The 24,464-nt window shown below is 40.5% G+C and overlaps 1 protein-coding gene across 22 annotated transcripts in view; it reads right to left on the minus strand.

The window, feature by feature from the left end:
* Positions 1–24,464, minus strand: part of RBFOX1 (RNA binding fox-1 homolog 1) — a 2,406,891-nt gene that overhangs the window by 1,355,226 nt on the left and 1,027,201 nt on the right. For 2 of the 22 annotated variants that reach the window (XM_074965512.1, XM_074965507.1), the window contains exon 1: positions 6,821–6,874. The exons of the other annotated variants lie outside the window; for them this stretch is intronic. In XM_074965512.1, coding sequence (XP_074821613.1) covers positions 6,821–6,859 — 39 coding nt within the window. In that variant the 5' untranslated portion in view covers positions 6,860–6,874. Of the gene's footprint in view, positions 1–6,820; positions 6,875–24,464 lie in introns of those variants that run through there. 22 annotated transcript variants of the gene reach the window in all.

Here is a 24,464-nt window from a genome sequence, read left to right on the forward strand (position 1 = left end):
ATTTATTTGAGCATAAGCTTTCGTGAGCTACAGCTCACTTCATCGGATGCACTTCATCGGAGCATCGGATGCTCACTTCATCCGAGCTGTAGCTCACGAAAGCTTATGCTCAAATAAATTGGTTAGTCTCTAAGGTGCCACAAGTACTCCTTTTCTTTTTGCGAATACAGACTAACACGGCTGTTACTCTGAAACCTATCTTGAACAGTTAGTTTCACTGTACATAAAATATGTAATCATGTTCTATTCCAAACAAAATAACAAAATAATTATCCCAAAATATATATCTTATTTATTAACCAATGCCCTGATCCTGCAATCTAATCCATCTGGGCAGAGCTAGCAGTTCAGTGATGGGCCTCCAGAATGAGCGACATTTAGTGTAATCACAACCCATGTTAACTCCAAATATAAACATCATCCCCAACTATGGTTTCTACTTTGTTCTACAATGTAAATATTGTAATACTGAGCTTACTAGGTGGAATTATATTGCAAACCCTAAGTGAAGGTTATTAACAAAATACACAGTGGATTGATGTCTAATGGTTCAGATCTGAAATATTATTTCTGGCCAAGGAAGTTACAAAGTTCCAAAAATAAAGAAAGTAAAGTATAGAGTTATCACTTTACCAGTACCAGACGGGTAGCCGTGTTAGTCTGGATCTGTAAAAGCGGCAAAGAGTCCTGTGGTACCCTATAGACTAACAGACATATTGGAGCATAAGCTTTCGTGGGTGAATACTTCGTCGGATGCACCCACGAAAGCTTATGCTCCAATACGTCTGTTAGTCTATAAGGTGCCACAGGACTCTTTGCCGCTTTACCAGTGTAATTCTGGCAATAAGGGAAACCTCAGCTCTCAGAACATTTAAAACTATACCAGAATAAACGAACTGGCATATATGGTATAAGAATAAAGCTTGTCCTGACCATGGTCAGGACCAGAATAGATGAACCCATAGGTCTTTTCTGTCTCTAGTCTCTTTGATTAGAAGCTCTTTTTATTGGAAGTTTAGGAACTTTCAGATCCTTTAAAAGAGATCTCATTATCAGAATTGTTTCCACAGAAATTTCAGATAATTCCCATTGAGACATAGAGTTTATTTTATGAAAATTTAACAACTATTATTTGATCATGCTGGTGTTTTTGCAGCTGCTTAAAAAGGAAGCAAATTTTACTGTGATTTATAAGAATGATGCTGACAGAAGGAATTCAGTAGAGCAAAGTGAACTATTTTAGCTTGTACTGGAAGTGTTTTAGTCAACCATTACTTCCTGTACTGCTTTTTGCAAGACTTTGATAACCCAAAACTTGGTTCCATTTAGAAGTTATTTTTTATACTTGACTTGCCAAATCTTTGTTAAAAGTCTCTTAGAAAGATTCTGAACATCTACCAGAGGGCATCAGTATGAGCATGTGAAAGAACAGCGGCACAGTTAAAAAAGAAAGAGAACAAAAGACACAGATACTATTTTAAAAATAGCTATCGAGAAAGAAATATTTTAAAATGGAAAACTTTGCACAAAACTGACTCTCAGAAAAGCCACATAAAACATTTCTGGAATACAATATGAAGACAATGAAAGAGTCCACAGAAAAATTACAGTTTCAGTCTCTAAAAAAATATGACTGAAGTTTAAGAAGCTAAGTTTAAAGGACAAATATAAAACTGCAAAAATGCATTATATAACCCACACAGAAGGATGAAAAACTAAGGAACTCAAGGAATGCAAACTTCCTACCTCCCTCTAGTCATCAGCTCCTCACCTGGAAAATCTTTTCCATTTGGACAGGTAGCAAGGTTTTAAAGGTTTTTTGTTTGTTTTTGTTTTTTTGTGGGGTTTTTTGTTTGTTTGTTTTTTTAAGAAGTTAGCATAAGAAATCTTTTTTTCACAAAAGTGTTTTCTGGGGATTTTTTTGGTTGGGATGACTTGTCCCAACTATAACATGTCAGTAAAGAGTCTTAAAACTGTCAATGTTATTTCTTGTCTGATTCTCTTGTTTGCCGTGGAGGAGACCAACCTGATGTCATCACATATGGAGGCCTTTTACAAGGTCACCTAGAGAGAAATAATTAGAGCCTCATGAAAGAGCTAATTTAGCTACTAAAAAGTACATTAAGTAATGAAAAACAAAATCAATATATAAGTATTCTATATTTAAATGAAGAGATATTATAATAAATAGAAATTAAATATGGTGACAAGAATTTAAATCTCAGAGATTATAGTTCAAAGGGAATCGGTTTTTATCCTATGGATTTGATGCTAACTTGCAAAAATTTGAGGAGAAAACCCTACACAGCAACTGTGGACCAAAAAGATGAATATTCAAGTTGGTATTTAGCTGCCAGTACTTACAATTGTAGATAATTTGTGTTCTGCTATGTTCAAAATTCATATTATACACACACACACACACACACACACACACAATATTAAAAGAACATTAAGATTGGAAAGACAATCACTCTGAAGTTAGGAAATACCAGAATAAATGTTGCCTGTACAATGTTAATTCATTCCCATTGTACATATACATTATGATTAAGGCTGCAACTTTGTCACAGAGGTCACAGAAGTCATAGATTCAGTGACTTTCCGTGACCAGGCAGCCCCTGTGCCAGACACACCGGCCGCTGCTGAGGCAGTCTCGGGCCACTGCATCCCCCTCCCCCAGCAGTGGCAGGAGTTTGGATGTGGGATGGGGTAGGGGGTTGGGGCATGGGATGAGGTGAGGTGGGCTCTGGGTGGCGCTTACCTCAGCGAGGCTCCCCGGAAGTGGGGACATCCCTCTTGCTCAGTTCCTAGGTGGAGGCATGACCAGGCAGCTCTGCACACTGTCTCTGCCTGCAGGTACTGCCCCCGCAGCTCCTATTTGCCATGGTTCCCAGCCAATGGGAACGGCAAAGCCGGCACTCTGGGTGGAGGCAGCGTGCACAGCTGCCTGGCCATGCCTCCGCATAGGAGCTGAGTGAAGGGGATGTTGCCGCTTCTGGGGAGGCATAGAGCCAGGTAGGGAGCCTGCCAGCCCTACAGCCTGACCACCAGCCCCAGCATGGTCCCAGTTGGCCCCCCGAGCACCTGCAGCACCGCTGGGCCTCCCACCCACCCCCAAGATTTAGTCAGGGGTATATAGTAGAAATCATGGACAGATCGCGGGATGTGAATTTTGTTTACAGCCCATGACGAGTCCATGACTTTTAATAAAAATACCTGTGACTTAAATGTAGCCTTAATTATGACTCAGTCAGCACATGATCAAATATTACTTTTTCTAAAGGACCCCTGCCCTTGGGTTCCATTCCAGTGTTTGGAGGAAAGTTTTTTCTGGGGGTCACAGACCCTTCTGCCCTATCCTCTCCCTCCTGTCTCTGTCAGAGTCCTCTTTGTTCCCCAGCCTTACTCCTCATCCCAGCCCTATTATCCTCACTTAGCTAGTAGCTGTCTCCATTCCTCATCTTAGTCTCAGTCTCCTTGCACAGACAATCCGTGTTTCCCCCTCCATTCCCAGTTCTTCTCCCTGTTCTGCTACAGATCCCAGTCTTCTTGCCCAGCCAATTTCAGTTCCCCTCTCCCGTCTCCTCATTTAATCTCTCGCTTCTTTCACACCTGATCTCTGTGAGTATGTCTACACTCCAATTAAAACCTGTGGCTGGCCCAGGCCAGCTAACTCGCGGTAAGGGGCTGTTTAATTGCAGTGTAGACATTCAGGCTCAGGCTGTAGCCAGGTTCTAGGACCCTGTGACGTGGGAGGGTCCCAGAGCTTGGGATGCAGCCTGAGCCCAAACATCTACATTACAATTAAATTGACCTGCAGCCCGAGCCCCACAAGCCTGAATCAGCTGGCACAGGCCAGTCATGGGTGTCTAATTGCAGTGTAGACATGCGCTATATATGCCTGCTCATGTTCCCCAGGCCCACTGCCTCCCAGTCCCACAGGCAAATACACCACCTAGTTCAAATGAAACTGAGAGACCACCTTGGATATAAACTTCAGATGTGGCCAAAGCATAACCTTGTCCCTAGAGAACTGTGTGTAAGGAGGCCCAGCTGTCAGGGCCTGCAACACTCACACTGTTTGGCAGAGGTACTGGCTATCAAGAATGCAGGTTTCTGAGACAGGAAGGGCAGTGGACAGAAAGCAAGGGGCTTGAATGGAGGCCCCATTAGAGATGCTAAAACCATGTTCAGGGCCCACAAGGGGACCAGCTCTTGGACTGGAGAATGCAGGCAGAGAAGTTGTTGCAGAAATCTTGTTATCATGGCATTAGGGAAAACTGATTTCCCTTGAACAGGTGAATGAAACACCAATATAGCTGCCAAGTGCACTTTCAGGGAACTGAGTGCTAGGCCTGGTTCTTGAAGGTGTAACAGCTATTCCCAGGTGTCCTGGATGGAAGCCTCTGCCAGATGGGACCCACAGGCCAAGGAGCACATGGAAATCCTCTTCCACTTTGCCAAGTAGGACGTTCTAATAGAAGACTTTATTCTGTTAAGAATGACCTGTTGTAGAGCCTCTAAGCAATGCCCTTCCTCCTCATTCAGCCATGAGGCCACCCCGTAAAGTGCAGGGAGCTGATCACTGGATGTAGGGTGCAGCCATGGTCTTATGTGAGCAGATTGGGAAGGAGAGGAAGCAACATGAGAGGCTGAACTGACAGAGAGAGGAGGTCCAAGAACCAGTGTTGCCTCCGCCACACAGCAGCAATCAGGATGAGTCTGGCTTTGTCCACTTTGAGCTTGGCAATGACCTGGGGAAGGACTGCGATAGTAGGGAATGAGTACAGCAGAGTGGACTGCCAGCTGCAGGAGAAAGCACTGGAGAGGGAGCCTGGGATGAGCCCCTCCCAAAAGCAGAATACGTGACACTTTGTTTTCCTTCATTGCATGGAGATCGATGGTGGGGATGCCCAACATTGCGAATACCATCCGAAGGACCTCCACCTTCAGGAACCACCCATAGCTTGGGGAGAAATCCTTGCTGAGATGATCCACAAGATGGATCTGGACCCCTGATATGAGGACGGCTATCAGGATGATGTCTTCTTTGATATAGAATTGCTACAGTTTGATCAGCTCCAGGCAGAGTGAGTTCCCCCTGGTTTGTTCACATAATACATCATGGTGGTATTGTCTGTGAATATATGCACGCCTGATACAGTCCTGGAAGGTACAACATGCATTCTGGATGGCCTACGGCTCCAACAATAGGTGTGGAACACCGAGTAGGAACACCCTTACTTTGTGGAATCTAACATGGCTCCAATGAACTCTATTTGCTGAATGGAAGCCAACTTCACAATGTTTAAAATGAGTCCCAAACGGTTGAGTAAGTATAGTATGGTGTGAATGTGGGTGATGACATTCTGTCTGGAGCTGCCTTCAGCAACCAGTCATAGAGGTAGAGGAAGATACGGATTCCTCTCCTCCTGAGGTACACCATGACCACCACCTGAATTTGGTGAAACTTGGGGTGCAGAAGAGAAGTCAAATGGGAGAACCATGTCCTGAAAGTGGAGGTCTCCTACCATGAAGCAAAGATACTTCCTGTGACTTGGTAGAATAGCCACATCAAAGTGGAGGTCTTGAAGGTCCAGAGCAGTGAACCAGTTCTTCTGAGACAAAGCAGGGAGGATAGCTAATAGAGTGACTATGCAGAAACTCACATATATGAACTTGTTGAGTCTGCAGAGGTCGAGGATAGGCCTCATCCCACCCTTGGATTTCGGTATCAGGAAATACTAGGTGTAGAAACCGGTGACCCTGATGTTCTTGTGGAACCTCCTCCATCATCCCAATGCTAGTAGAGAATTGACCTGCTCAAAGAGAAGTGTCTCATGTGAGGAGTCCCAAAAGATGGATGGAGAGAGGTGTGTGGAGGGAGTGTGGAGAAGAACTGCATTATCTGACAGTATCTAGGACCCAGCTTATCAGAAGTTATGAAGACCCAGGCATTGCAAAAGTGAGACAGCCTGCCCTCAAAGGAATGTGGGGACAACGAGGGAGGAAGAACAACAACTGGGACAGTGCTCTGGACCAATGAATCAAAATGGGTGCTTAGCAAGTGCCGAAGGAGGGTGCACAGAACAGCTGGGCTCTGAGCTCAAGTGCTTCCTCCTGTGAGATCTCTCTCGCTTCTTAGGGTAGTCTTGCTGTGCTCTTCTTAGAGGAGACAGAAGAGTTGCCCGGGCACCTGGAGCACTCCTGATCAGTCTTATGTGGCCTCTTCTTTGGTGCTGATGGTGGAAAACGACTCTTGCGCCTCTCTAGAAAGGGCTGAGGCCCAGAACACTAGGCAGCACTTTCCAAGCCAGCGGGGATCTGCTGCCCGAGGAAGCCCTTGGTACCTGGTCAGGCCTCATGGCCTGCTCAATAAATCAAAGGTCCCACAAAACCTGAGTCCTCTTCTTGAACGATCTACAGATTGAACAGCGCTCCTTAACGTGAGATTTGCCAAGGCAGAGCAAGCACCACGTGTGGGGGGTGACTGTTAGGAATTGCCACTCCACACAGTGAGAGCATCACCAGGGACCACTACCACTAACACTATATTGTATACTATAACTTTTAACAAACATCACTAACTAACTATTAACTATGTACAATAAAAACTAGGCTAAGAGATAAACTGTGAGATTGTGAAGCAACAAGTACACAGCTCTGATTCCAGCCAATGGCCAGTGAGAAGGAACAGAGTGGGGGCTGGTGCAAAGCCACCTCTTATAGCCAGGGGAGAGTTTACAGGCATGAGCGCCACCCCGTACTACTAAGCAATAATCTCCAGCTCTAGTGCCCAGGTCGCACACACACCTACTTGGAATATGCGTCTGCATCTACTCGAAGAAGAATTCATGGATATTTATCTGTTTTGACAGTTTCAATCAGGAAGGTGTCTGAAGTCCAGAGCTGTCTGGTCAGTGCTGATGAGAGAGAGAGAGAACCAAACTGAAAACTTGAGCTTTTCAAGGCAAAAACAGCCATTTTGTCACAATTTCATTTTGTGACACAGTATGAAAGGTTTTGGTTTTATTCCAATACAGAATAAAAACTAACATCAAAACCTCAGTATCTGTCATTAAACAGAACTGTCATCCTCTGGACAGTTCCACTTTGGACAGGTACATGGCTGGTGTTTTAAACCCCTTTAAAAACACAGGCATGTGGAGCACAGCCCATAGGAATGTTCCTTGGAAACAGACCATTGCTGGGTGGGCCCCTTAGGGGACACTCAGAGATGCTCTTGAGGAAGTCATGGAGGACAGGGAGACTTTCACAGTATTGCTAATCCCAAGTGTTCTAAAACCATGAGTCAAGCCTCAAAAATCATAAAAATGTTTTTAAAATTAAAAATTTGGATTCTTTTGCTTTGCCTTCTATTTTCCAAGACTTTAGGACACTTTTTCAAGCGTTTATCTGCAACCATGGGGGCTAAACCTCACAGTTTTTAAACGAAAAATGAGAATATCATGTAATCTCATGACTCCAGAAGAAGGGGTTTTAAGGAAAAGACCATAGAATACAAGATTTGTAATAATATTCCAAGAGTTGTCAGCTGTGTCTCCAGGCCAGAAGTAAACTTCCCTAAAGTTGTACATTGTGGGAGGAGCCTCTCTCTGTATGTGTGTATGGTGTTTATCATCTTTGTGTGGCTGAGGAGGTTTAAGTAAACTGAGAAATTCATTTCAGTTTGTATTTTAAAGACAGATGGTGCCACCTAGGAGGAGAGGGCAGACAACTGTGGTGAAATGGACATACAGGAACATCAAATACACACAGTGTTTACAACAGTGATGCAATGAAAATGCAGTCCAAGGTCTTTGTTGACATTCCCTTCTTTCAGTACTTAACTGGGGAAGTTGCTCACCTGACATTGCTCCATAAGACTGAGCTGGGTAGAGAGACTGCACTTAGATTCCATGGCAGTGTGGGAACAATGATGCCATCACTATGCCGATGTGCATGAATAATCCTCCATGCACAGAAAAAGAAGCTCTGTGACAGAATTACCAATCCAGTATGAAAACACATTTCTCACTGAGATTTCTTAGGTGCCATTAGAAAATAAATAAATAAATAAATAAATAAATAAATGTAATAATAGGATTTCTCAGTTGACAGCGAGTGTCCTTTTTAGTTTTGTATGGTATTTTGTCCTAATGTTAAGAAAATTACTAGCTGCTTACATACATATTTTATAAAACTGTCAAGCATTAAATGATCCAACTTCACCTTTTAAGTGGGTAATTTCTCCAGAAGGAGAATACCTGCTGTGGAGTTGCATAATTCTATAATTTCCTTATAGTTCATGCCTAGAATTCATACTAAACTATCTCCTACTTGTTTAGTAGTTCCAGTAGCATTTTATATATGGCTTGCCTTTTAGCCTCCTCCCTGGGGCCAATCCTCCAAGGTACTGAGGTGCTCACACTTCCCATCAAGTCAATGGACTTGATTAAGCCCCTTACAGGATCAGGTACAACACTGCTAATTTAATCAGCCATTTTGCCTCCTAAAAATTGAATAACCTGGTTTAATGTGGACAGGAAGGTACAACTTAAAACTGTACTTTCAATAAATATAGACTTAGACATACACAAACTGATTTTAAACAAAACACCATAAAACAATATGGCCACATCATTATCAGAATAAGAGAAATGCAGTTTTGTCTTGTCCAATATGTTTTACGTATCAGACAAGCAATTCATCAACTGTATATGTTAGACAGTACACATATAATGTAATTAAAGAAACAGCCACATATCATCTGTCATTTCTTCATTGTTTAAGGCTACCACACATTTTGTGTTTTTCCAAATTAGAGTGACTACGCTTTCTCCCTGAAAACCTTTCAAACAATATGGATAGTAGAGGGCTATGTGAAGGAGTAAGAGGCCTAAATAAATCTAAGGTGTAAAAGTGTCTAAGTTCTTGGCAATGGTTTGAAATAATAAATTATGTTTGGCATTTCCATCCCTGATTATTCTAAGAAAACAAGCTTTCTGACTTCCCATAACTCAAACACTCAAATAAGATGATTATTTTCTCATAGATATCCAGAATTCTCCTCCACACCCCACAAGTCATGTCTGAGACTAATTTCAGATGAGACAAATTTCAGATGAGGGTAAAATGGTCCTGAAGTGGAACGGGTTACTCAGTATTACTAAGATGCACTCATGAATTACACCTTCAGCCACTGGGCTACCGTCATACACTAATTTCATATTGATTAAAGTAATGTACATATAAATTATGTCTTAATTTTTTTTTAACACTAGTAAATTTTCCTCCTTATTTTATGATGCACTTGCATATTACTCTCATTAAAGAGCTTTCAATTTATTGACATTCTGGCTGCAGAATCAATACCAAGTACATTTTGGAAAATTATTTCCTCATCATGCAAAGTGATATTTTTGGGTAAAATGATTGCTTGCTTCCCAATCCCTTACTTTCTCTTGAGAATTATGCTAAAACAAGTGCGGCAACCTTTTGACTCCTTGATAATTTTGTCAAGCTCATTTATAGATTTCTATAGATTGCATTAACAATCATTTCTTGGGAGATGAAAGATACAAAGTGTGGTTTATGCAAAATATTCCACTGAATAACGTGGGCCTCAGAAACCACTAACAAAATTATAATACCGGAGAAAAAAAGGTGACTATATTAAATAATCCATCAAGAGCAGGGTTAATTTTGATCACTGTCAGGGGCAGATGAAGTGTTGTGAAGACATATTAGAAAAGACTGCTGTAAAGATCAGTAATCTCAGAGACACCTCCACTGGAAAATAGAATCAAAATTAATTCAGACTAGTTTTTAACTTTAAGAAAGTATTCCTTAATGTTTTTTTTTAATTATTACTCTGCTAAAATTTCCTGAGTGGTAAGTTTGAATGCTAGTTTACACAATTATTCTAAGAAAGTTGTATCTGATTAAAAAAAAATTGATTTTCTTGTATTAAAACACACAAAGAAATACTATATTAGCAAAATTATTACCCCCGTAGGTAAATCATGATGTAGCTATTTTCTCCTGGATAAATTTTGACTTGTCTTTTAGCCTTAATTCTAGTAGTTATTCAGAGTATGATACACATTATGCATTTCTAATCAACTTTACATCACAAATGACTTTAGTCTGGTAAATTTCAGGCAAGTAATCTAATACAGTTTTCATGGTCTCAAACCATAGGAAACAGGATAGGAAGGCCCAATGAACATCTCCAGTGTAATGTGATGGCTGAATTTCTATCTACTGCTCCCTTTTTTAAGGCTGTGTTGATACTTGTAAGCGATCCCCTGAACTTTACGTGCCCTATTCAAAGAAATGCTTGTAAGCATTTTCCCTGAAAACAGCAACTTAGTGGAGTAGTAATAGCAAAAAAAATGGGGCGGGGGAATTAACCATGGGGGGGGGCGGGGATGAACTATATAGGAAAGCACGTTTATTATAGCTATCTAAAATATTATTTGAAATATAATTATATCTTTCTTCAGTGATAAACAGAAGAGCAGCCTGTTTATTAAAAAGTAGCTAGTTAAATCTAAACACAACTAGTCTACAAATTCAGGCCTCAACTCTGATCCTATGATTAATGCCCACTGACTTCAGTGTGAACAGAAACAGCTTACAAAAATGTGGTATACTCCTCATGGAAAAGTAAAAGACGGGATTCAAAAAGGATTTCGGAATACTCACCAGCTGGAAGACCACTATACAGCAAGCAGCAGCTGCTACAAAATGGACACTTCAGGCTTGCAGCTTCTTTGCTCTGCTATATTTAAAGGGCCAGCTCCAGAGATAGAATGTGTGTACAAATATGTATATGGGACAAATTTATGTGCAACTCCACTCTTAGGACAGCTGGAGAACCTGAGCAGAGGCTATGCCTCTTCTGCCTGGCACAGAGCTTGCTTCACCCTAGCATGTGAGAGCGAGACGAGAGACAGAGTGTGTGTGTACATATATAGGGTGGATCTGTGGTTACACAGACCTATTTCTCAATCCTCCATACACATACAGAAGTGTAAGCAACAGCTAAGAGACATTTTTATTTTATCTCCTCTCCACATCACTGTAGACCCTCCACCCGAAATTATCCTTGGACTGTATGCTGGGGAGAGGATTTCTTGCACGCTGGGTGAAAGAAGAAAAGAGTTGTCTGCCCTAAAGTCAATTGAAAGTTAAAAATGACTAATTAGTTCACCACCACAACCTTGTCTTACTTCATGTTCAGTTTCTGATAGGTTTTAATATGTAGCCCATATTTTAATACCAAATTGCAAGAACACTATATAAGTGACACACTTTAAAACAGAGTTTTCCCTTTTCTTTTAGGTAAAATTAAGCTAATCTTCTTTGACAGAAGAGGACTCTTTGGAACTAGCTAGTGAGTCTCCCAAATATGAAGCAGTAACCCAAATGTCAATTACTTTCCCAATGGTAGACAAATTGCTGGCACACTAATGCAATTTAAAAACATTAATTAGATGACACGACTACAGAGTGTGCCTGGTGACAGAACTTCTGAGATAATAGAATCTAGTGTCCTAGTTCTTAAATATTAACATCATTCTGTCTCAGCCAATCGGTTTATGGTAATTTAAAAAGGGCAAAGCAAATTCTTTTTATTGCTAATAATAGCATGCTGCTGCAGTGTTAGCTTTGAAGGTTGGCAATTTATGGGGTCAAATTTAATTATATGTTATTGTACATTTTATTTGTGTATCTTCTTTCATCTCTGTTCTTTAAAGTCTCTTTGTTATAGGTATTTTAAAGTGCTTATTATGAAAAAGCTAACTGTTGTGAAATATGAAACAGCATCAAATCACTGTGAGCAGGACAGCAGCACCCAATTCATCAGAATCCTAGTGAGTATATCTGCTACTTAATTGCATCCATTTAGAAAAATCCCAAAACGTTACTATAGCTGAGCTTTTATTAACCATTTTGGTTAAAAGTACACTAGATAATACAAAAATGCACATAACTGCATCCAAGATTTTGAAAATAGATGCAATAAAGAGGGTTGGCACTGTTATCCTGGAAGAAAACAAAATTCTTTAATATTGCTACAAGCACCAAAAGCATCAAATTTCCTTTTCTTAAAAAATCTAAGTTAGGAATATTCTTGTTTCTGATCTTCTTGTTCCTTTTCGGGCAGGTGGCGTGGAAAGTGAATTTACTGTTGGTCAAAGTTGCTGTAACGGCAGCTTCGGAGATCCTCTTTTTATCCTCTTTTTATCCATACAACTCTCCCACATTCCCACATTAACATGGCTCAGAAGGAACCACCCTATGGGAAAAAAGGATAATTCAGTCTCCATAAAATTCTGTCCTTGGCTTCTAGGCTGAGAGTTCAACAAGGATACCAATTAGTACTAATTGGGCTGGTGTTTTTTAGGAAATGGACACCTCTCTACTATCAACTGGATTAACAAATTAGCTCATCTCACACACGGGACTCTGAAAATCGTCTGTTTTCTAAAATGTGCTTTGGACACACTTATCAAACCTAAGACAGAAACATAATGCAAACTTGGGATTTTTAATAAGAATCCATGCTCTTAAATAATTCCACTGACTTCAGTTGACTCAGGCCCAGCTGCAGAACATGGTGAAGAGTAGTTGGAAAGCATTGCTTCAGCTCCCCAAAAGGCCTTGTGGAAGTGCAAGGGCTGTTTAAATGTTCCAGAGTCTCTGACAACTGGGGAAGTCATTTGAGATGTTTGCACTGAATTTGTGCTTTTGTTTTTTGAACCTACATGATTCGCCCTTGGGTAGGCCCAGCTTGCATGCTGTGAAATATTATTTCCTGCATACTGAACAAGCAGCAATCACAATCCAAGGTAACTATATACCACCACAATTTGGTGCCATCAGCGTCCAAACCCAAATGGGATAGTCCATGCATTGTTCATGTATTTAGTGCATGTCAGCTTTTCTCAGTTTTTCCTATAAGAGGGCTATTGTTATTTTTCTCCAGTGTGCTGCTAGTTCCATGTGGCTGCTGACAGCTGGGAAATTAGCTTATTTTTATAGATTGTAACCAGTTGGCCAAAGAGTAGCAACAGTAGTTTCCCTAGTATGGGGGACTCATTTGCTTATCTTCTTTATAATCCTAGATACACGACTACCTGATGTGTTTAAAAATCAACTCTCCCCCCAATGCTTCCTCCAACAAACCTTCCTATATTAGCAGGGGAAATACATTAGCTGGGGGCTATTTAACTACATGAGCTAACTCTAACCTACCCTACAACTCTGCTCCTAAGAGCCAAGCCTAGGAGAGGTTCTCTTATCCTGACTGACAGCGTATTACCTTCTTTGACATTGTACCTCAGAATCTAGCTGGCATCACTGCTTTTCCTATAGCATCTATTCATTTTAGGTACCTCAATTTTTGGCACCCAATTTGAGATACTCTTTAAAGAAAAAAAAATTATGTGTAATTTGCATCACCAAAGATATTTCAGGTCATTCTGAGTAGTATGGCAATTCTTCTGCTTTTTATAACTGCTGTTCGATGTCTAAATGCTAGTGATTGGCTGCCATACAAATACTTACATACTGTGAACATCTGTACAATCCTATGGCTCTATGATATAGGAATAGTAAAGATAAATAGAAACAAAAGCACCTTGAAAATAATGAGCCTCTTCATACACAAGGAAATGATTCATGTTTTGTTTTTATGTAAATTATTCTCTCATTTTTGCCTTACCACTAAATGACAGAAAATTTAACAAGTAAATACAAACAGCTCTGACACAATGTGCACTAAGCGTTAAAAAAATAATACTGGATTCAATATGAATCAGCTTAAGTAGACTTTGGAATGAATAACAGTATAAGTTAGAGTCCTTCCCTAGGAAAAAAGAATGCCAAATAAATTTTGAAACCTACTTCAAAGAAAGCATTCAGTATTTCTTCTGACTGGCTAACTAAAGTCTATTATGTATTCACATTTATACAACATTCATATTAAAATTGCAAACTGTAGTTTTCATAGGAACACACTTCTGTGGAGTTAATTAAGATAGGGAGTGAACATATACTAATGATTAGAATAGGGAGAGGGCATGTCCCACCCATTAGAGCATAGTATTAATTACCTAGTTATTAACTAGACAAATAAATAAGATTCAAAACACAAGATACTAATAGTGTGAAGGAAAATACTAACAGTTTGAATCAATATCATTGAAGTGTAAAATGATCACCTGGATAAATTATTTGATGGAGGTGAAAATACAATGTTGCAAGCACAAAATACATTCAGATCTTAAAATCTGCAAATATGTCTGATAATCTTACAACATTTTATTATACCTAGTGGAACAACTATCAATGGAGTCATTTACAGATTGAGATAATAGTTTTCATGATTATTTCCATTTGTTTTTAGGTGCAAGACTGAATTTGTAAGCTTGTTGTAGAGGCACTTACTGATAGACTTCATGCCAGGACTTAATTTAAAAGAAGTTTTAGTCAGTTAACCCCTTATTAAAATACTAATTTATTGGTTCATAACACTGTTGTAAATTGTGATGTCTGGGGTCATTACTGTGGAATGCTGATAATATTATGAGAGACATTACACACACACACTTATGAGACATATCAGTGCATAGGTGAAAGATCAAACTCGCTTTTTTAATGGATATCACTGGATTCAGAAATTACACTCAGCAGGTAGGAAGCTGTGCCTGAATAGATTTGAAAGAGTATAGCATAGCTGTGATTTGGCACATTTTAAAAAACACCACTTCTATTCCTTTTATTTTGCATGAAGGTTTGTAAATTTCACTCACATTTCTGGGAGCATTTTCCTAGTTTTTTGGGGTTTTGTTTTTTGTTTGTTTGTTTTAAAATTTCAAATTCTGAGTTTAGACACCCAGATGTAAAAGAAAGCAAACAGTCAATGTACTTTTAGAGCTGTAACTGATTATCCTGACTGCTATATTTTTTGCATGCTTCCTATGAAATACAGTACAGTTTTGTTGTCTGAATTTATCATTTAATTTTGGGATTTAATTTCTTCCAAAAATGTAAGGCTGCCAGTAATCTTTATTTTGTGTATGTATTTCTTTAAATGTCTGTTTTTCTACTCTAAATGATTCCCAATCTCACACATTTACCATGAGGATTCCTCCTGGAGCTTAGCAGCTCAGTTACTCAGCATATAGTTATTCATCTTAATCCACCCCAATCGTCCTCCTTTCCTTTCCAAGATAAAGAAAAACTCAGTTACTACCATGCAGTCATTTATTTATAATGATATATTGGCATGATCAGGAAAGGGTGAGAGGCAAGGGACAGCAAAAGTATAAAACCCCTCAACTAATCCCATCAAGAAAAGTCCTCATATGGATGAGGACTTATTTGGCTTTATTGTTATTGTCATTTATTTTAATAGCTTGGTCTAAACTGTTTCTTAGTGTAGGATGAGCCATATGTTGCAATGAAATATTTGATTACTTGTTTTTTTACACACAAGACATCTGCCATTTTTAAAATACACATGTAAATATACACACCGTGTGTTACTGCATCAACATAAACACAAAGTTTCTCTGTACATACCTTAATATAGTGTATTAATGTAATACATTTCCTTTTAATACTGCTCATTATAAGCATGATCGTAGAGACTACAATGGGAGTTGGATTTGCCCCTCTACACACATGTAAGGGTCTAACTGAACTGAACGAATTCTTCCCTGACAGCTAGCTGGGAGGGGGAGAGACTTCCGGAACAAACTGTATTTACATGAACACACCTACTCTGCTTAAATATCCAGCAGATGGAGTGCTGTTACTCAAAATTATCAACTTTGGCTGGTGTGGGGTTACAAATCACATTAGTACTGAATGCAAGCACAGTGAAATGCTATTACCAATGTTGGCTTTATTGTATGAATACAGAGAAGCAGGACTGTGCTTAACCTGTCCCAAATGAGAGAGTCAGCCTCAGCTGAAAGGACCTCATTAAGCCAGGGGCTCAAATGCCAGAGCCCTGTGAAAGTAAGAGGGGTGGGAACAGGTGTCCAAGCCAGGAGGTGTGGACCCTCCACCAAGAGTCCTCCCTGGACTGGTTTAACATGCCCCATCCACTGTTTAAAGAACGAGCTAAACAGGCTTCATTAGAAGCCTCTTTGTTATTTAAAATGCTAAATCAGAGCTGAAATCAGTTATGATAGGACTGTGTTTCTGCCCTGCCTGCTAAGAGCTAAAAATCACAGAGCTGAAATTACTTGAGATGGGGCAGTGTTTCTGCCCAGCCTGCAAAGAGCAAAAAATTACTAAGAGACTGATGTGCAGAGGTCACAGCAGAGAGGCAGGTGGCAGCAGAAGGTGACTGACAGGGCGGCTGGCGGAGAGGTGCGGCAAGAGGAATGAGGAGGCGGCTGGCAGGAGTGACCAGCGAGTGGCCAGCAGGGTGCCTTTTAGAGAGGTGCGGCGATCGGCTGGCAGGGCGGCTGGCAGAGAGGGGCGGTGAGCGAGTGCCCAAGCAGTGGAGCAAGTACGGTTCCACTTTAGCCCTCTCCCTCTACCCAGGGTGGAAGGCGAACGCTGTAGATATACCTCTGGCTCTGCTCTGACAAAGGACAGCAGTTGTGAGTGGGGTGCAGAGAAGGGTCTGGCACGTGAAAGGGACTTTTGGATTGCTGGACTGAAGAACCTGATGGGAAAAGTACACTGCCCAACTTACTTGGGGGTGGGTCTTTTGCTCATGGTTTATGTTTATGAATCTTGTTTGCAGTGTTTTCCACAAATAATGGCAAGTTACTTCTCTCCTTGTATTAAAAGTTTCGTTTCCACACTCGGATTCCATGCTTGAGAGTGGGGAAGTATTGCCTCTCAGAGGCACGCAGGGGTGGTGTGTAATTTTCCTAGGTTACTGGGTGAGGGCTCGAGCTAGTTCTGTGTTGTATCAATGGAAAGGAACCCCTCGATATTGAACCCAGTCCTGGGTGCTGCTGGCTCCAACTGGCAGAAGGGTTACACACACATTCATTCACATGTACCTGAGGATGGTGGTGCCTGTCTTGGTCACCAGCAAGTATAAAATGAATTCCAACTGTGTGTGTGGATCATTGCCAAGTTGCTAAATTAGGGCCTGATCCAAAGCCCAACAACTCAATGGAAAAAGTCCCATTTATTTCAGTGTGCTTTGGATCAGACTCTTAGGAAGGTTCAAACTTAGGCCATTCCATAAGGTGCTTGCACATATTTCTAACTTTAAACATATGAGTAGTCCTATAGGCTTGTGCGCCTTAAATCCATTGACTTATCACCATTTGTTTTGTGGTTTTTAGTTGTAGGTATATCATCATGTTATGTTTTATAAATAAAACAGGCAAGAATCTATCGGTGACCGGCCTGTCTCCTTCTGGCCTCCAACAACTGAGGAAACAGCAGAAGTTTGTGGATTACCAGTCTTAACACTAGTATATTCATATGGAAATAATTAAAGAATTGTAAAAACAAAACAAAAACAAAAACAAAACACAGAGCAGGTTTATCCTCTTATTTTCTAATTCATAAGAAGCTAAAATCATTCTTAGAGACAGGTTGTAATAATGGAATATCTGTAATATTTCATTGCAGGCTATAATTGAAAATAATCTCTCATGTCACTAATTTTAATGTTAGAAAAATGTATGCTTCTCTATGAATTAAAAATAAATCTGAAATCCTCCTTTAAAAGAAGTATAGATAGGAAAGTGATGGACTTAATACAGCACATCAGTTGGTTAAAAGAAAAATTCTAGGGATACCTTTTCAGCTCAGCACACTGGGAACTAGCCATACAACTCCCATCAATTATAATGTCTAATTCCTGTGCACCAGGCCAAAGATGTACATTTCTGTGGTCAAGGCTCATCAGGCAGGATATATAAGTTAAATTATGAGAACTGGGGAAATCTGTAAACTTCATCTATATCTGGACCAAAAAAAGTAAGCACATTTATTACTAGTACTAACATTCAAATGATTTTTGTACATCAGAATATTACCCCTCTGCGCCATCAGAAGGCCATTATATATGACAGATGGTGTAATTACCATAAAAAGTCTATGAAACCAATCCTCAGATGACATCAAAGAAGCTACAACTATTTACACCTGCTGACGATCCAGACTAATATTTCTAAGCTGTAGTGAACTGTAGAACCTATCACCAAACTTTGATATTAGCCCATTAAAAGTTGGGGAATTTTATTACTTGTTACAAGTTGCATATAACTCTATGGGTCTGTTTTCCCATCTGTAGAGCAGAGATAACACCTGCATACCTCACAGGGATGTTGTGAACACTACTTAATGTTTGTACAGTGCTTTGAGGATGTCAAGATACAGGTATGTTTTCAGTGTTATTATGCCTTTAGAATATTTTACAAATCAAATGGAAATACTGGTTAGTGAAAAATGTTGAAAACTTTCTAAATAGCAAAAGGTTTCCTGAAGAGAGCCTTGGGAAAAGCTGACATTCAGGTTATAAGCTTCAATTGGTGGAAGACAACAACTGCATTAGAAAACAGCTGACAGTACTCAACCCCCAGCCTAGGAAACTGCCCTTACATACAGGCAGGAAAAGTTTTATTTGTGTCCACATCTCTTGTAAACAGAACACCCACTCCTGTTCGCAAACCCAGCTACATACCAGGCCTTAGGCCCCCAATCTGCCAATTTGCTTGGCATTTCGCACATTCTCACCATCTAAAAATCCAAGAGGTGCTGGCAGCCAGCAACCATGGAGAAAGAGAACATACCCTTCTACTCATCTGCCCATTTTATACACACCTTTCTCTACCTTACACCCTATTTCAACTCTCATCCTAAATCTATGCCCCACCCAACCTTGCTTGTTTCCTAGTTCTCCAATAGCTACTTCCTCCCTCTCCTAATCTAGCTGGTCCCAGCAAATGTACCCAACGTGCATGGCCTGATTTCTCTCTCTAATATGATATAAATGGAGCTGCCCAAATGAAATCTCACATTCTGATCTTGTGTTCAGATCTTATTCTGAATGTGACCCCTGAGGCAAGTAATATTATTAAGAGAAGCAGACATGACAATAAGAGGAGGAAGCATGTACTCAACAGTGGAAGAAGGAGAAGGGGCAGCAAGAAGGAAGGAGAATGTCACAAAATTTAAAGAAAAAAGAGAAGCAGAGTACAAAGACCAGTGATGGGGAGGAGTCAACACTCTAAAACATCACTTGAAATATTTTTTTCATGGTATCTTGCCTTTAAGTTTATTACCCTGGGAAATGTGTAGAACATTTTAAGAAATGATAATTAATACTGTTCACTTACAGCATCTTTTATCTGTGGATATGAAGCACTCAAAATAAGCAAGTCTTGCTATCAGGCAATATTTTTCCCCTGAGCTCTTTCAGTCCTACACCCATTCACATCAATAGAATTGTACTGTTCCTTTCAGTACAAGGTCTTTCTAAGTTCTCAGACACAGAGCTTGATACTTACTTTTGAGGAGAATAAAGTTCTGTCTCCCTCTTTAGCCCCTTTCTTTTTTGCACTATATTCTTTTTGAAATGGGGTGATCAGAACTGAACTCTTGGACCCATCCACTTATATAATGGAATTATAAAGTTTTCAATTATTTACATCCCTTTGTTAATATAAAATGACATCCTGCTTGCTTGCTTTTTAACTAAATATCTGATCTGATGAGAAAATTATGGACCAACAAAAACAATAAAAATAATAGTCCTGGATTGGTACAGTGCTATGCCCTCACGTATCTCCCTAGTGTTGTCATATACTTCTCACTTGCATATCTAAATTCTTCCTCTATCACGATATCCTTCAATGTGGTTATTAATGTCATAAATGGGTTGCTCATATGAAGCTATTTTGGAAAGATCAGCATCTAAAAGTGGGATATAAGAGTTCTCTTTACAAAACCATGGTAAATTGCAGTCTATTTTTAGAAGACTTTGCCATCCCTTGTATTAGAAATTTAGTCCTGCTTTAGTTATTAACTTATGATTTCATAATTTTTCTATAACATTTATATTTGATAAAACATTTCTTATATTAAAATATAGCCAAATAATATGCATCCCATTTGTATTTCAGTTTCTCCAAGAGACATGGCAATGGAGGCTAAATATCTGCTGTGTTAAGGGAAACAGGTCAAAACTGCCTGTTGTATGACGACATTAACAAGCTCTGAGTGGTATTTCTTTTGTCTAATATACAACATTCTCCATATTCTTTCCTTCATTTCCCATAGTATGTTTCTCTTTCCTGTGCTTTGACTCCTATGAGTTTTCAACAAAGCATCAAAAAGGACTGTGAGATTTGGCTCATGGGTAGAAATAATGGGAAGTTTCAGGTGCTCTGGCATGGGAAATGGGGATAATGAGGGGTGATAAGTTAGGAATAATGTTGTTTGGGGGTGTTGGCTTGATGGGTTTCCCTTTCCCATCTCACCCACACAGCACTTCCCACATAAGAGAACGCAACAGCTGCTCTCCTGTATCACCAAGCTGGCTAATTTGACATATCTGTATTTCATATAATAATTCAGTATCTGCTGTTGAAGCCAACAACGGCAGGAACTATCTCTTAATGAATATGTAGATCATGTAAGTCATCTGCACTGAAGACTAATTTACTGGTAAACCTTAAAATTAAAATTTCCTATAAATAAAGTTATGTTTCAAAAGTCTTTGACTACTATGGGTACATTTAACACAGCAATTAAACACCAGCATCTAGCCTGAGTCAACTGCTTGGACTCACGAGACTTAAGCTGGAGGGCTGTAAAATTGCTGTGTAGATGTTCAGGCTCAGACTGGAGCCGAAGTTCTGAGACCCCAAGCACGAATGTCTACACCACAATTAAACAGCCCCGTAGCCCAAGCCCCACCCCCGAGCCCAAGTCAGCTGCGGCTGTTTAACTGCAGTGTAGACATAGCCTAAGAGTCAAAATCCAGGTGTTATCATTCAGAAGGGTCCACTAGATCATCGAGTCTGACCACTAAATTTCAGCGAAATAGCCCTATATTGAGCCCAATGAGTTTAGTTAGACTAAAGTATATCAGACCTCTTGAGGTTAAACCATTGTGCGCCACAGGCAAATAGGAGAGACCAACAGGCCCCTGCAATGGCAGCAAACTGATTAGGTGAGATATGCCCAGATAATCAGGTGATTATCTGGGCCTATTCTCAGGTGATTCATGCCCCTTGATGTAGAGGAAGGCGAAAACCCTCCAACCCAATCTGACCTGGACAAAAATTCCTTCCTGAATATCGCCATCGGTTGGATGCTAAGCATGTGAGCAAGTCACACCAGCACAGCATCTAAGAAAGGATTCTCTGTGCTACCTCAGAGCACTGTACCAATCTTCTTATCACTAAAATATCTATTTTCATTATGGAGCTGGATTTTTACTTTTTAATGGGCATATATCATTATAGACTTTGGGGAACTGACATGTCCTATGTACAGTATTTCATCTATCCATACAAAGATTCTACCTGTTACATGAACTTATGTTTGTGATATGCACTGGAAAGTCTCCATATAAACATAAGAAATGCACATGCAAACCAATAAACTCTACTTCTCAGTGTTTGGGTTAAGGTTATTCACTATCAAGTGTCCTTCCAACAGACCACCTTATCAGCTTGAGGCAGCCAGGTTGGATCTTCACATGGTCCAAGTCACTACATATGTAGACATTACCCAATGTTATGCCTGACGATATTTTCTCTCATTATTGCAGCCAGAAACAATTCACTTGAAAATAACAATTTGGTTCCAAGCTCTTGGTTTATAGATCATTCCTGTATAATTTAGCTATTAATTTACTCTGTTTCTTAAAGATTATTCAGAAGGCAAAGAATCTCCTGTTTGTAAGTTTTCTCTGAGATTAAATGCCTGCCTTATGCAACTCTCCTGCCCTTCTGTTAGGAGTCAGCCATAAAGTTCAGAGGCCACTTCAGAAAAAGTGAAAACTTGCATGGTTATATTTTCAACTGTCTGTTTTCTGAAAATCTCATAGTTGCTAAGATATTCATTTGGGCTCACTTTCTGGAAAGAGAGCTGTGCCCTTCCTTCTTTCTATACATATACATTTCATGTTTTGAATGAATTCCAACAAGCCAGGGAAACTAATGAGTCACTGCACAGCTGAGAGCAAAACAAAACTGCTTGAAGCCAGGCAACTGACAGGAAGTGCAGAAACAAAAACCCATCTTCCATCTTTCTTGGGGTGAGAAGGGTACAGTAGAGCAGAAGGGAACATCTCTGCTTTGCCCTCAGCTTTGATACTGATACAATATAACAGCCTGAAAACTAGATTTCATTGAACATAATTGTCTTTGCTTTTCTCCTATCTGTTCTTTGCAGCTTATATATAAGATTTTTAGGAGGAAATGAGAAGCAAAATGTATCTGGAACAATATTCTTTCCCACCATTACATTATATTTATTATTTTTCATGTCACTCCTACTCTCACCAGCAATTGTAGGTCTAATCTTTTGTGCAGTAAAAAGAACACTTACTGCTCATAATATGATAGACTGAAAGCCCTCTGTTCACAGAATTCTCACTGAAATTATTCTCAGTGTATGTATTTCAGTAGGACCTAAAGACGCAACCTTATGCTCAAATAAATTTGTTAGTCTCTAAGGTGCCACAAGGACTCCTTTTCTTTTTGGGGATACAGACTAACATGGCTACTACTCTGAAACCCATATCAGGGCACTATTCTACTAGACATTCTACACACACATTTTAATTGAAAGCCCTGTCTCCAACCAGACAGACTACAGAAGAGGATGTTACTTACTGTAACTGGAAGTTCTCCGAGATGTGTGGTTCCCATTTGTATTCCACATGTGGGTGTGCATACATGCCATTCACCTGAGTATGGAAGCTTTTCCCAAGCACTGTCCGTTGACCCACACATGTGCCGTATGTCTCCTCATGCTCCCAACTGACAGTATAAGGGCAAGTGCTGGTCGATTTTGGTTCCTCCTCCTGCCAGAGTGTGGTCAGGTCCAAAGCAAAGGGGAAGGAAGGGGGGCAGTGGAATATAGATAGGGACCACAATCTCAAAGAATCTCCAGTTACAGTAACCTTGTCTTTTTCAAGTGATAGTCCCTATGTGTATTCCACATGTGGGTGACTTACCAGCAATGATCAGTGTGGCAGTGGGGGCAAGGAGGTTGATGGTAGAGCAATTTGCAACACAGCTCATCCCATGGCCGTGTCCATGGCTGCTGTGTGACCCAACACCACAGTGAGTTGTAAACCTGTGTACAGACCACCACATTGCGGCTTTGCAGATGTCTTGTCACAGAATGTCTGCTAATGAAGCAAAAGAAGTGGCCTGCGCCTGTGTGCAGTGAGCTGTAATGCCCCTGGGGGGAGGGAGGTTTGATATTTTGTAGCATTTCAATATGCAGTTCGAGACCCACTTGGAGATCACTTGGCCCCGTAATCTCTCTGCCATAGCTCTGAAGAGTCTTGGAAAGTTTTGAAAGCGTTTAGTTCTTTGTTGGTAGAATGCCAGGGCCTTCCTGACATTGAGGGAATGTAGTCTGTCATCTGTAGAGAAGGTGTGTGGTTGTGGGCAGAACACAGGCAAGTGGATGGGCTGGTTGAGTTAGAATTTTGACACAACCTTCGTAAGAAATTTGGGGTATGGTCTCAAGTAAACCATGTCTATGCCCTCGTCTACACTAGGACTTTAGGTCGAATTTAGCAGCGTTAAATCGATGTAAACCTGCACCCGTCCACATGATGAAGCCCTTTTTTTCGACTTAAAGGGCTCTTAAAATCGATTTCCTTACTCCACCCCTGACAAGTGGATTAGCGCTTAAATCGGCCTTGCCGGGTCGAATTTGGGGTACTGTGGACACAATTCGACGGTATTGGCCTCCGGGAGCTATCCCAGAGTGCTCCATTGTGACCGCTCCGGACAGCGCACTCAAACTCAGATGCACTGGCCAGGTAGACAGGAAAAGAACCGCGAACTTTTGAATCTCATTTCCTGTTTGGCCAGCGTGGGAAGCTGCAGGTGACCATGCAGAGCTCATCAGAAGAGGTGACCATGATGGAGTCCCAGAATCGCAAAAGAGCTCCAGCATGGACTGAATGGGAGGTACGGGATCAGATCGCTGTATGGGGAGAGGAATCCGTGCTATCAGAACTCCGTTCCAGTTTTCGAAATGCCAAAACCTTTGTCAAAATCTCCCAGGGCATGAAGGACAGAGGCCATAACAGGGACCCGAAGCAGTGCCGCGTGAAACTTAAGGAGCTGAGGCAAGCCTACCAGAAAACCAGAGAGGCAAACAGCCGCTCCGGGTCAGAACCCCAAACACGCCGCTTCTGTGATGAGCTGCATGCCATTTTAGGGGGTTCAGCCACCACTACCCCAGCCGTGTTGTTTGACTCCTTC

Source organism: Natator depressus, chromosome 10 (assembly GCF_965152275.1).
Source record: "Natator depressus isolate rNatDep1 chromosome 10, rNatDep2.hap1, whole genome shotgun sequence".
NCBI classification, from domain to species: Eukaryota; Metazoa; Chordata; order Testudines; family Cheloniidae; genus Natator; species Natator depressus.